The sequence below is a fragment of the Oncorhynchus masou genome, chromosome 22 (genome assembly GCF_036934945.1).
Source record: "Oncorhynchus masou masou isolate Uvic2021 chromosome 22, UVic_Omas_1.1, whole genome shotgun sequence".
Classification (NCBI taxonomy): domain Eukaryota; kingdom Metazoa; phylum Chordata; class Actinopteri; order Salmoniformes; family Salmonidae; genus Oncorhynchus; species Oncorhynchus masou.
This window is the reverse complement of record NC_088233.1, coordinates 31,913,723-31,926,358: the sequence shown is the minus strand read 5'-3', so window position 1 is coordinate 31,926,358 and position 12,636 is coordinate 31,913,723. Positions and strand designations below refer to the sequence as shown.

Here is a 12,636-nt window from a genome sequence, read left to right as displayed (position 1 = left end):
GTTAGGATCACCACTTAATTTTAAGAAGGTGAAATGTCAGTATAGAGGGAATGTTTTATTTAATCTTATATTTCTTTCATCACATTCCCAGTGGGTCAGAAGTTTACATAAACTCAATATTTGGCAGCATTGCCTTTAAATTGTTTAACTTGGGTCAAACGTTTTGGGTAGCCTTCCACAAACTTCCCACAATAAGTTGGGTGAATTTTGGCCCATTCCTCCTGACAGAGCTGGTGTAACTGAGTCAGGTTTGTAGGCCTCCTTGCTCGAACAAGCTTTTTCAGTCTGCCCACAAATTTTCTATGGGATTGAGGTCAGGGCTTTGTGGTGGCAACTCCAATACCTCGAATTTGTTGTACTTAAGCCATAACTTTGAAAGTATGCTTGGGGTCATTGTCCATTTGGAAGACCCATTTGCAACCAAGCTTTAACTTCCTAACTGATGTCTTGAGATGGAGCTTCATTATATCCACAAAACTTTCCCTCCTCATGATGCCATCTGTTTTGTGAAGTGCACCAGTCTCTCCTGCAGCAAAGCAGCCCCACAACATGATGCTGCCACCCCAATGCTTCACGTTTGGGATGGTGTTCTTTAGCTTGCAAACCAGCCCTTTTTTCTCCAAACAACGATGGACATTATGGCCAAATAGTTATATTTTTGTTTCATCAGACCAGAGGACATTTATCCAAAAAGTACAATCTTTGTCCCCATTTGCAGTTGCAAACCGTAGTCTGGCTTTTTTATGACGGTTTTGGAGCAGTGGCTTCTTCCTTGCTGAGCGGCCTTTCAGGTTATGTTGACATAGGACTCATTTTACTGTGAATATAGATACTTTTGTACCTGTTTCCTCCAGCATCTTCACAAGGTTCTTTGCTGTTGTTCTGGGATTGATTTACACTTTTCGCACCAAAGTACGTTCATCTCTAGGAGACAGAACGCGTCTCCTTCCTGAGCTGGTATGACGGCTGCATGTTCCCATGGTGTTTATACTTGTGTACTATTTTTTGTACAGATGAACATGGTACCTTCAGGCGTTTGGAAATTGTGGCCAAGAATAAGCCATACTTGTGGAGGTCTACAATTCTTTTCCCGAGGTCCTGGCTGATTTATTTTGATTTTCCCACGATGTCAAGCAAAGAGGCACTGAGTTTGAAGTTAGGCCTTGAAATACATCCACAGATACACCTCCAATTGACTCAAATGATGTCAATTAGCCTATCAGAAGCTTCTAAAGCCATGACATTTTCTGGAATTTTCCAAGCTGTTTAAAGGCACAGTCAACTTACTGTATGTACACTTCTGACCCACTGGAATTGTGGTACAGTGAATATAAGTGAAATAATCTGTCTGTAAACAATTGTTGGAAAAATTCCTTGTGTCATGCACAAAGTAGATGTCCTAACCGACTTGCCAAAACTATAGTTTGTTAACAAGAAATTTGTGTAGTGGTTAAAAAACGAGTTTTGATGTTTCCAACCTAAGTGTATGTAAACTTTCGACTTCAACTATATATACACTGCTCAAAAAAATAAAGGGAACACTTAAATAACACAATGTAACTCCAAGTCAATCACACTTCTGTGAAATCAAACTGTCCACTTAGGAAGCAACACTGATTGACAATACATTTCACATGCTGTTGTGCAAATGGAATAGACAACAGGTGGAAATTATAGGCAATTGGCAAGACACCCCCAATAAAGGAGTGGTTCTGCAGGTGGTGACCACAGACCACTTCTCAGTTCCTATGCTTCCTGGCTGATGTTTTGGTCACTTTTGAATGCTGGCGGTGCTTTGACTCTAGTGGTAGCATGAGACGGAGTCTACAACCCACACAAGTGGCTCAGGTAGTGCAGCTCATCCAGGATGACACATCAATGCGAGCTGTGGCAAGAAGGTTTGCTGTGTCTGTCAGCGTAGTGTCCAGAGCATGGAGGCGCTATCAGGAGACGTGGAGGAGGCCGTAGGAGGGCAACAACCCAGCAGCAGGACCGCTACCTCCGCCTTTGTGCAAGGAGGAGCACTGCCAGAGCCCTGCAAAATGACCTCCAGCAGGCCACAAATGTGCATGTCTGCTCAAACGGTCAGAAACAGACTCCATGAGGGTGGTATGAGGGCCCGATGTCCACAGGTGGGGGTTGTGCATACAGCCCAACACCGTGCAGGACGTTTGGTATTTGCCAGAGAACCCGAAGACTGGCAAATTCGCCACTGGCACCCTGTGCTCTTCACAGATGAAAGCAGGTTCACACTGAGCACGTGACAGAGTCTGGAGACGCTGTGGAGAACATTCTGCTGCCTGCAACATCCTTCAGCATGACCGGTTTGGCGGTGGGTCAGTCATGGTGTGGGGTGGAATTTCTTTGGGGGGCGCACAGCCTTCCATGTGCTCGCCAGAGGTAGCCTGACTGCCATTAGGTACCGAGATGAGATCCTCAGACCCCTTGTGAGACCATATGCTGGTGCGGTTGGCCCTGGGTTCCTCCTAATGCCAGACAATGCTAGACCTCATGTGGCTGGTGTGTGTCAGCAGTTCCTGCAAGAGGAAGGCATTGATGCTATGGACTTGCCCGCCCGTTCCCCAGACCTGAATCCAATTGAGCACATCTGGGACATCATGTCTCGCTCCATCCACCAACGCCACGTTGCACCACAGACTGTCCAGGAGTTGGCGAATGCTTTAGTCCAGGTCTGGGAGGAGATCCCTCAGGAGACCATCCGCCACCTCATCAGGAGCATGCCCAGGTCATACAGGCACGTGGAGGCCACACACACTACTGAGCCTCATTTTGACTTGTTTTAAGGACATTACATCAAAGTTGGATCAGCCTGTAGTGTGATTTCTCACTTTAATTTTGAGTGTGACTCCAAATCCAGACCTCCATGGGTTGATAAATTTGATTTCCATTGATCATTTTTGTGTGATTTTGTTTTCAGCACATTCAACTATGTAAAGAAATAAGTATTTAATAAGAATATTTCATTCATTCAGATCTAGGATGTGTTATTTTAGTTTTCCCTTTATTTTTTTGAGCAGTGTATATATATACAGTGGGGCAAAAATGTATTTAGTCAGCCACCAATTGTGCAAGTTCTCCCACTTAAAAAGATGAGGTCTGTAATTTTCATCATAGGCACACTTCAACTATGACAGACAAAATGAGGAAAAAAAATCCAGAAAATCACATTGTTGGATTTTGAAAGAATTTATTTGCAAATTATGGTGGAAAATAAGTATTTGGTCAATAACAAAAGTTTATCTCAATACTTTGTTATATACCCTTTGTTGGCAATGACAGAGGTCAAACGTTTTCTGTAAGTCTTCACAAGGTTTTCACACACTGTTGCTAGGATTGTTTGCCCATTCCTCCATGCAGATCTCCTCTAGAGCAGTGACGTTTTGGGGCTGTTGCTGGGCAACACATACTTTCAACTCCCTCCAAAGATTATCTATGGGGTTGAGATCTGGAGACTGGCGAGGCAACTCCAGGACCTTGAAATGCTTCTTACGAAGCCACTCCTTTAGTTGCCCGGGCGGTGTGTTTGGGATCATTGTCATGCTGAAAGACCCAGCCACGTTTCATCTTCAATGCCCTTGCTGATGGAAGGAGGTTTTCACTCAAAATCTCACGATACATGGCCCCATTCATTCTTTCCTTTACACGGATCAGTCGCCCTGGTCCCTTTGCAGAAAAACAGCCCCAAAGCATGATGTTTCCACCCCCATGCTTCACAGTAGGTATGGTGTTCTTTGGATGCAACTCAGCATTCTTTGTCCTCCAAACACGACGAGTTGAATTTTTACCAAAAAGTTATATTTTGGTTTCATCTGACCATATGACATTCTCCCAATCTTCTTCTGGATCATCCAAATGCTCTCTAGCAAACTTCAGACGGGCCTGGACATGGCCTGGCTTAAGCAGGGGGACACGTCTGGCACTGCAGGATTTGAGTCCCTGGCGGCGTAGTGTGTTACTGATGGTAGGCTTTGTTACTTTGGTCCCAGCTCTCTGCAGGTCATTCACTAGGTCCCCCCGTGTGGTTCTGGGATTTTTGCTCACCGTTCTTGTGATCACTTTGAACCCACGGGGTGAGATCTTGCGTGGAGCCCCAGAGCGAGGGAGATTATCAGTGGTCTTGTATGTCTTCCATTTCCTAATAATTGCTCCCACAGTTGATTTCTTCAAACCAAGCTGCTTACCTATTGCAGATTCAGTCTTCCCAGCCTGGTGCATGTCTACAATTTTGTTTCTGGTGTCCTTTTACAGCTCTTTGGTCTTGGCCATAGTGGAGTTTGGAGTGTGACTGTTTGAGGTTGTGGACAGATTTCTTTTATACTGATAACAAGTTCAAACAGGTGCCATTAATACAGGTAACGAGTGGAGGACAGAGGAGCCTCTTAAAGAAGAAGTTACAGGTCTGTGAGAGCCAGAAATCTTGCTTGTTTGTAGGTGACCAAATACTTATTTTCCACCATAATTTGCAAATAAATTCATAAAAAAATCAGTGGCTGACTAAATACTTTTTTGCCCCACTGTGTATACACACACACACACACACACACACACACACACATATACACTTAGAAAAGGTTCTATACATTTTCTTTCACTTTGAACATATCGGTAGGAAAAAAAAATCAAATAATTGAATCCCTTTTTAGATTGAATTATAAGGCAGCAAAATGTGAAAACTTTGCAAGGGGTGTGTAGACTTTCGCTAGGCAGTTGGTTTGATGGGGCTGCTGCAAAGGACTGACTGAGCCGGGTAAACCAAGTATGGTATAGAGAAGGCCCAGCCATTTTAATTTTATCCCAGCTCCTCACAGCACCTGGGATACTAAATCACTATAACAAATGTTATAGTATGCTGTACGAGCAGAAAGTTACACAGGTAGAGAGGCTACAGTCCGTACTTCTCATTGTCACTTGACTATCAGTATAGTTCCGGGTTGGAGCGAGCGGTCGCATCTACACTTCGGTCCGCAGGTAGTATAACTTTTCATTACATTTCATTATAGTACAACGGTTTGATTTGTCTAATCTTAGCAATTTCTTCTTAGCTAGCTACATAGCCGTCTTTGTATCAAAGATAATTGCGTAATTATCGTATTTCGTCGTCCTAACGTAGTCTACACTGCTTTCTGCCCAGCAGCTAGCTAACGTCCACTAGCACAGCAGCTAGCTAACGTCCACTAGCACTGTAGAAACTATTACACTCAACGACTCGATTAGTGTAGTGTTAGCTAGCTACATAGTTGTCTTTGCTGTCTTCGTATCCAAGGTAATTGTGTAGTTTAGAGTGTGTAGACTTAGAGTGATTATCTTAATTTACCGAGGTTAGCTAGCCAACTATTTGTCGTCCTTAACGTAGGAGTCACTGCTAGCTAGCTAGCCAACAGCTAGCCAACGTCTTCCGAATTGAACTTCAACAACCCGGTCAACATTCCGCCTCGCTCCACAGGTAGTATCACATTTTCATTTCACTTCATTACAGTCCAACGGTTTGATTTGTTTGATCGTAGCTAGCTAGCTACATAGCCGTCTTTGTATCTAAGACAATTGTGTAGTCTGGAGCGATTTTCTAGGTTAGCTAGCCAGCTATTGTCGTTCTCTTAACGTAACGTTACGTAATCAACACTGCTAGCTAGCCAGCTAGCCCCGAATAGCAGCACTGTAGAAACTATTACACTCGACGGAACGACTTGATTAGTGTAGTGTCAACAACGTAGCCACTGCCAGCTAGCCTACTCCAGCAGTACTGTATCATTTCAATCATTTTAGTCAATAAGATTCTTGCTACGTAAGCTTAACGTTCTGAACATTCGATAAGTGTAGTCCACTTGTCATTCCAATCTCCTTTGCATTAGCGTAGCCTCTTCTGTAGCCTGTCAACTATGTGTCTATCTATCCCTGTTCTCTCCTCTCTGCACAGACCATACAAACGCTCCACACCGCGTGGCCGCGGCCACCCTAATCTGGTGGTCCCAGCGCGCACGACCCACGTGGAGTTCCAGGTCTCTGGTAGCCTCTGGAACTGCCGATCTGCGGCCAACAAGGCAGAGTTCATCTCAGCCTATGCCTCCCTCCAGTCCCTCGACTTCTTGGCACTGACGGAAACATGGATCACCACAGACAACACTGCTACTCCTACTGCTCTCTCTTCGTCCGCCCACGTGTTCTCGCACACCCCGAGAGCTTCTGGTCAGCGGGGTGGTGGCACCGGGATCCTCATCTCTCCCAAGTGGTCATTTCTCTCTCTCCCCTTACCCATCTGTCTATCGCCTCCTTTGAATTCCATGCCGTCACAGTTACCAGCCCTTTCAAGCTTAACATCCTTATCATTTATCGCCCTCCAGGTTCCCTCGGAGAGTTCATCAATGAGCTTGATGCCTTGATAAGCTCCTTTCCTGAGGACGGCTCACCTCTCACAGTCCTTGGCGACTTTAACCTCCCCACGTCTACCTTTGACTCATTCCTCTCTGCCTCCTTCTTTCCACTCCTCTCCTCTTTTGACCTCACCCTCTCACCTTCCCCCCTACTCACAAGGCAGGCAATACGCTCGACCTCATCTTTACTAGATGCTGTTCTTCCACTAACCTCATTGCAACTCCCCTCCAAGTCTCCGACCACTACCTCGTATCCTTTTCCCTCTCGCTCTCATCCAACACTTCCCACACTGCCCCTACTCGGATGGTATCGCGCCGTCCCAACCTTCGCTCTCTCTCCCCCGCTACTCTCTCCTCTTCCATCCTATCATCTCTTCCCTCTGCTCATACCTTCTCCAACCTATCTCCTGATTCTGCCTCCTCAACCCTCCTCTCTTCCCTTTCTGCATCCTTTGACTCTCTATGTCCCCTATCCTCCAGGCCGGCTCGGTCCTCCCCTCCCGCTCCGTGGCTCGACGACTCATTGCGAGCTCACAGAACAGTGCTCCGGGCAGCCGAGCGGAAATGGAGGAAAACTCGCCTCCCTGCGGACCTGGCATCCTTTCACTCCCTCCTCTCTACATTTTCCTCCTCTGTCTCTGCTGCTAAAGCCACTTTCTTCCACTCTAAATTCCAAGCATCTGCCTCTAACCCTAGGAAGCTCTTTGCCACCTTCTCCTCCCTTCTGAATCCTCCTCCCCCTCCCCCCTCCTCCCTCTCTGCAGATGACTTCGTCAACCATTTTGAAAAGAAGGTCGACGACATCCGATCCTCGTTTGCTAAGTCAAACGACACCGCTGGTTCTGCTCACACTGCCCTACCCTGTGCTCTGACCTCTTTCTCCCCTCTCTCTCCAGATGAAATCTCGCTTCTTGTGACGGCCGGCCGCCCAACAACCTGCCCGCTTGACCCTATCCCCTCCTCTCTTCTCCAGACCATTTCCGGAGACCTTCTCCCTTACCTCACCTCGCTCATCAACTCATCCCTGACCGCTGGCTACGTCCCTTCCGTCTTCAAGAGAGCGAGAGTTGCACCCCTTCTGAAAAAACCTACACTCAATCCCTCCGATGTCAACAACTACAGACCAGTATCCCTTCTTTCTTTTCTCTCCAAAACTCTTGAACGTGCCGTCCTTGGCCAGCTCTCCCTCTATCTCTCTCAGAATGACCTTCTTGATCCAAATCAGTCAGGTTTCAAGACTAGTCATTCAACTGAGACTGCTCTTCTCTGTATCACGGAGGCGCTCCGCACTGCTAAAGCTAACTCTCTCTCCTCTGCTCTCATCCTTCTAGACCTATCGGCTGCCTTCGACACTGTGAACCATCAGATCCTCCTCTCCACCCTCTCCGAGTTGGGCATCTCCGGCGCGGCCCACGCTTGGATTGCGTCCTACCTGACAGGTCGCTCCTACCAGGTGGCGTGGCGAGAATCTGTCTCCTCGCCACGCGCTCTCACCACTGGGGTCCCCCAGGGCTCTGTTCTAGGCCCTCTCCTATTCTCGCTATACACCAAGTCACTTGGCTCTGTCATAACCTCACATGGTCTCTCCTATCATTGCTATGCAGACGACACACAATTAATCTTCTCCTTTCCCCCTTCTGATGACCAGGTGGCGAATCGCATCTCTGCATGTCTGGCAGACATATCAGTGTGGATGACGGATCACCACCTCAAGCTGAACCTCGGCAAGACGGAGCTGCTCTTCCTCCCGGGGAAGGACTGCCCGTTCCATGATCTCGCCATCACGGTTGACAACTCCATTGTTTCCTCCTCCCAGAGCGCTAAGAACCTTGGCGTGATCCTGGACAACACCCTGTCGTTCTCAACTAACATCAAGGCGGTGGCCCGTTCCTGTAGGTTCATGCTCTACAACATCCGCAGAGTACGCCCCTGCCTCACACAGGAAGCGGCGCAGGTCCTAATCCAGGCACTTGTCATCTCCCGTCTGGATTACTGCAACTCGCTGTTGCCTGGGCTCCCTGCCTGTGCCATTAAACCCCTACAACTCATCCAGAACGCCGCAGCCCGTCTGGTGTTCAACCTTCCCAAGTTCTCACACGTCACCCCGCTCCTCCGCTCTCTCCACTGGCTTCCAGTTGAAGCTCGCATCCGCTACAAGACCATGGTGCTTGCCTACGGAGCTGTGAGGGGAACGGCACCGCAGTACCTCCAGGCTCTGATCAGGCCCTACACCCAAACAAGGGCACTGCGTTCATCCACCTCTGGCCTGCTCGCCTCCCTACCACTGAGGAAGTACAGTTCCCGCTCAGCCCAGTCAAAACTGTTTGCTGCTCTGGCTCCCCAATGGTGGAACAAACTCCCTCACGACGCCAGGACAGCGGAGTCAATCACCACCTTCCGGAGACACCTGAAACCCCACCTCTTCAAGGAATACCTAGGATAGGATAAAGCAATCCTTCTCACCCCCCCCCTTAAATGATTTAGATGCACTATTGTAAAGTGGCTGTTCCACTGATGTCAGAAGGTGAATTCACCAATTTGTAAGTCGCTCTGGATAAGAGCGTCTGCTAAATGACTTAAATGTAATGTAAATGTAAATGTATAACGTAGAGAAATCACTGAGACTTGAGTGAGCTGCACAGTCTGTAGTTAAAAATAATTGGAGTACAATGAACAATGCTAATAATAAATAATTTATTAATGGGATAGAAATGTAAATTATTCAATAAATTATATTATTTTGTAAGTGCTTCACAACAAAGGCAAGAACAAGGAAAATATTTGTACTTGAAAAACTGGACAGCTCCCACTTAGAGCAAATCTAAATGTACAGAATAAACAAACAGGCTATGTAACTTATTGGAGTACAAAACTGTCCAACGCCTGTAAAATAACTGTAGGGAAAAACCATTCTGGGCAGGTTATTCACATCTTAACCGGATATGAAAATAATAAAGGAATTAACAGGAAGTACAGTATTACTGATGAACATGTTATCTAATCATCATGAGTGCTTTTGATTATCATCTCTGCTCTTTTCTGCTACGTTGTCATCCACAGACACACAACACAACATGACTAGGTTTGGACAGGGAACATCATTATTGTGCGTGACTCAGGGAAGAATACACAAGATGCACACGACCAACTCAAACTTTTCTGCAATCTCCCATGGACATGGATGGATGACTTACACGAACACTTGAGTTGGACACAAACATCTCAAGTTAGGATTCAGCCCTTGAATTCTAGGATTTCAAGAGTTTTGGCAAAGCTAAGAAACTGCATTTACGAATAAGCCCATGTGCAGACCTCAAATCTAAATGGAAAAGTATGTAGTGTAGAATGAAGGGTGAAGTGTATCTATTTTGTTTTTCACATGTATATCCCTGTTAGAGGATGGCGTGCAACTCTGAATTAGTCCTCCTGCTTCTTGAGGAAGAACTGCAGTGCCGAGTCCCACTGGTCTCTAGGAAAGCGGTTGGATAGCTCACAGTAATCCAGCAGCTGAGACACTTTGTCTGCATGGTGACAAAGCAAAGGAATAAAAGACAATTATAATGTGTCTGAAGGAGAAGCTTCAGGATTCTTCACTAATGTTAAAGAATTCGATCAATTGATTAAAATAGACCCAATTATGGGTGGGCGGGGCGCAGTGGCCGCTAACCAAGGTTGCCAGGTGCACGGTGTTTCCTCCGACACATTGGTGCGGCTGGCTTCCGGGTTGGATGCACACTGTGTTAAGAAGCAGTGCGGCTTGGTTGGGTTGTGTATCGGAGGACGCATGACTTTCAACCTTCGTCTCTCCCAAGCCCCTACGGGAGTTGTAGCGATGAGACAAGATAGTAGCTACTAAAAACAATTGGATACCACAAAATTGGGGAGAAAAAGTGGTATTTTATTTATTTATATATATACACACGTGGACTATAAACAAAGATTCATACTTATGCACAACTACGCTAACATTTTTTATCTACCTGCTTGTTGTGTTCTGTTGTCTGGATGGTTCTCGCTTGAGGCACAGTCCTGGAGGAAATAAAATAGGAACGTATCAGTGATCCACAGCATTAAGGCAGGAGTACAGGTGGAGGCCAGACACCATTGTCCACCAGCTGTGAATAAATGGAAGTGTGTGTGGTTAATCTTATCTACCAAAAGATAACTCATCAGGCTTGAAGCTAACCAAACTCAGATACTAACAGATAACTTGAACTTAAAAAACAAGCTTTGCAATGATGTCATTGATCTTGCTTTGTAGTATACTCCTCTGGTAAACACACACATTATTGAAGCATGTAAAGATGTCACAATGTACTCAAAAATGTTAATCGGAACCATATCCTTCATACTATTAGCATTGCAAAAACTAGTTTTAGCTTAATCTCTGGTTAATTGTAAAATAAATAATGACAAGGCAGGAAACACTATATATCACCCTCTATAGTGCGAGCCAATCTTAGTGTAAATAATAGTATTAGCTGGGCGGTGAGAGGGGAGGAGACAGCTTGTTTACTGGAGGCTAAACCCCTGGCAGGTAAATCCACTGAGGAAGCCCTCCATCTGTGTTGGTGATAAACATTCACTGGAAGGTGACAGACATGAAAAAAACAGAAAGACTGACTAAAGAACTGTGGGTCTATTATTTATTTGAAAAGCGTTGCCAAAACATGTATGTGTACGCGTCTGTGTTACCTGTATGAAGGTGGCCAGCAGCACACAGCTCATCTCCTGTTGCAGGATGACCTTGTTCTGGGGGTTGTTGTAGCAGGCTGAGATGAGTGAGGGGAAGAGCACTTTGATGAGGCGCGGGTGGCTGAAGTATTGGAAGGGCAGCTGACACAGTTTCTGCAGCACACTGGGCTGGCGGCCAGACTGCACTATCACCTGGAACACACACACAGAGTAGGGCCAGTCAAACAGTCAGTCAGCGGCAGTGCCAACCGTAAACTACCACCCTGCACTCCTCCCCGTAAATCCGCTACTAAAGCAACACACAAACACCCATTAGGAGGAGAACTGGAGGGCACAGCCTCCCACCACACAATTACAGGCTAAAAAACACAATGGGATGTTTTGCAAGTACAGTGCCTTCAGAAAGTATTCATACACCTGGACTTATTCCACATTTTGTGTTACAGCCGGAATTCAATTTATTCATTTTCTTCTCAACCATCTACATACAATAATGACAAAGGGAAAACATGTTTGTAGAAATGTTTGCACATTTATTGAAAATTAAATGCATAAATCTCATTTAAATAAGTATTCACACCCGAGTCAAAACTTTGTAGAAACAACTGGATTGTGCAACATTTGCCCATTATTCTTTTCAAAATTTAAGCTCTGTCAAATGGTTGTTGATCATTGCTAGACAACCATTTTCAGGTCTTGCCATAGATTTTCAAGTAGATTTAAGTCAAAACTGTAACTCGGCCACTCAGGAACATACACTGTCTTCTTGGTAAGCAACTCCGTGTTTAGATTTGGCCTTGTGTTGTTGGTTATTGTCCTGCTGAAAGGTGAATTCATCTCCCAGTGTCTGGTGGAAAGCAGCCTGAACCAGGTTTTCCTCTAGGATTTTGCCTGTGCTTAGCTCCATTCCGTTTATTTTTTATCCTGAAAACCTCCCCAGTCCTTAACAATTACAATCATACCCATAACATGATGCAGCCACCGCTAGCTTGAAAATATGGGGTGGTACTCAGTTAATGTGTTATATTGTATTTGCCCCAAACATAACACTTTGTATTCAGGACAAAATGTTAATTGCTTCTCCACATTTTTGTAGCATAACTTTAGTGCCTTGTTTCAAACAGGATCCATGTTTTGCAATATTTATATCTGTACGCGCTTCCTTCTTTTCACTCTGTCAATTAGGCTAGTATTTTGGTGTAACTACAATGTTGTTGATCAATCCTCTGTTTTTTCCTATCACAGCCATTAAACTCAAACTGTTTTAAAGCCACCATTGGCCTCATGGTGAAATCCTTGAGCGATTTCCTTCCTCCCCGGCAACTGAGTTAGGAAGGACGCCTGTATATTTGTAGTGACTGGGTGTATTGATACACCATCCAAAGTGTAATTAACTTCACCATGCTCAAAGGGATATTCAATGTCTACTTTTTATTTTTTACCCATCTACCAATAGGTGCACTTCTTTGCAAGGCATTGGAAAACCTCCCTGGTCTTTGTGGTTGAATCTGTGTTTGAAATTCACTGCTCAACTGAGGGACCTTGCAGATAA

At 45.5% G+C, this 12,636-nt stretch overlaps 1 protein-coding gene across 4 annotated transcripts in view; it reads right to left on the bottom strand.

Annotated features, from left to right (window-relative positions):
- Positions 1–9,069: 9,069 nt before the first annotated feature.
- The window catches only part of scaper (S-phase cyclin A-associated protein in the ER), a 133,794-nt gene continuing 130,227 nt past the window's right edge, over positions 9,070–12,636 (bottom strand). For all 4 annotated transcript variants that reach the window (XM_064929909.1, XM_064929910.1, XM_064929911.1 and 1 more), the window contains exons 29-31: positions 11,085–11,276; positions 10,370–10,418; positions 9,070–9,910 (exon numbers count right to left, since the gene is read on the bottom strand). In XM_064929909.1, the coding sequence (XP_064785981.1) occupies positions 9,807–9,910; positions 10,370–10,418; positions 11,085–11,276 (345 nt within the window). In that variant the 3' untranslated portion in view covers positions 9,070–9,806. The remainder of the gene's footprint in view (positions 9,911–10,369; positions 10,419–11,084; positions 11,277–12,636) is intronic.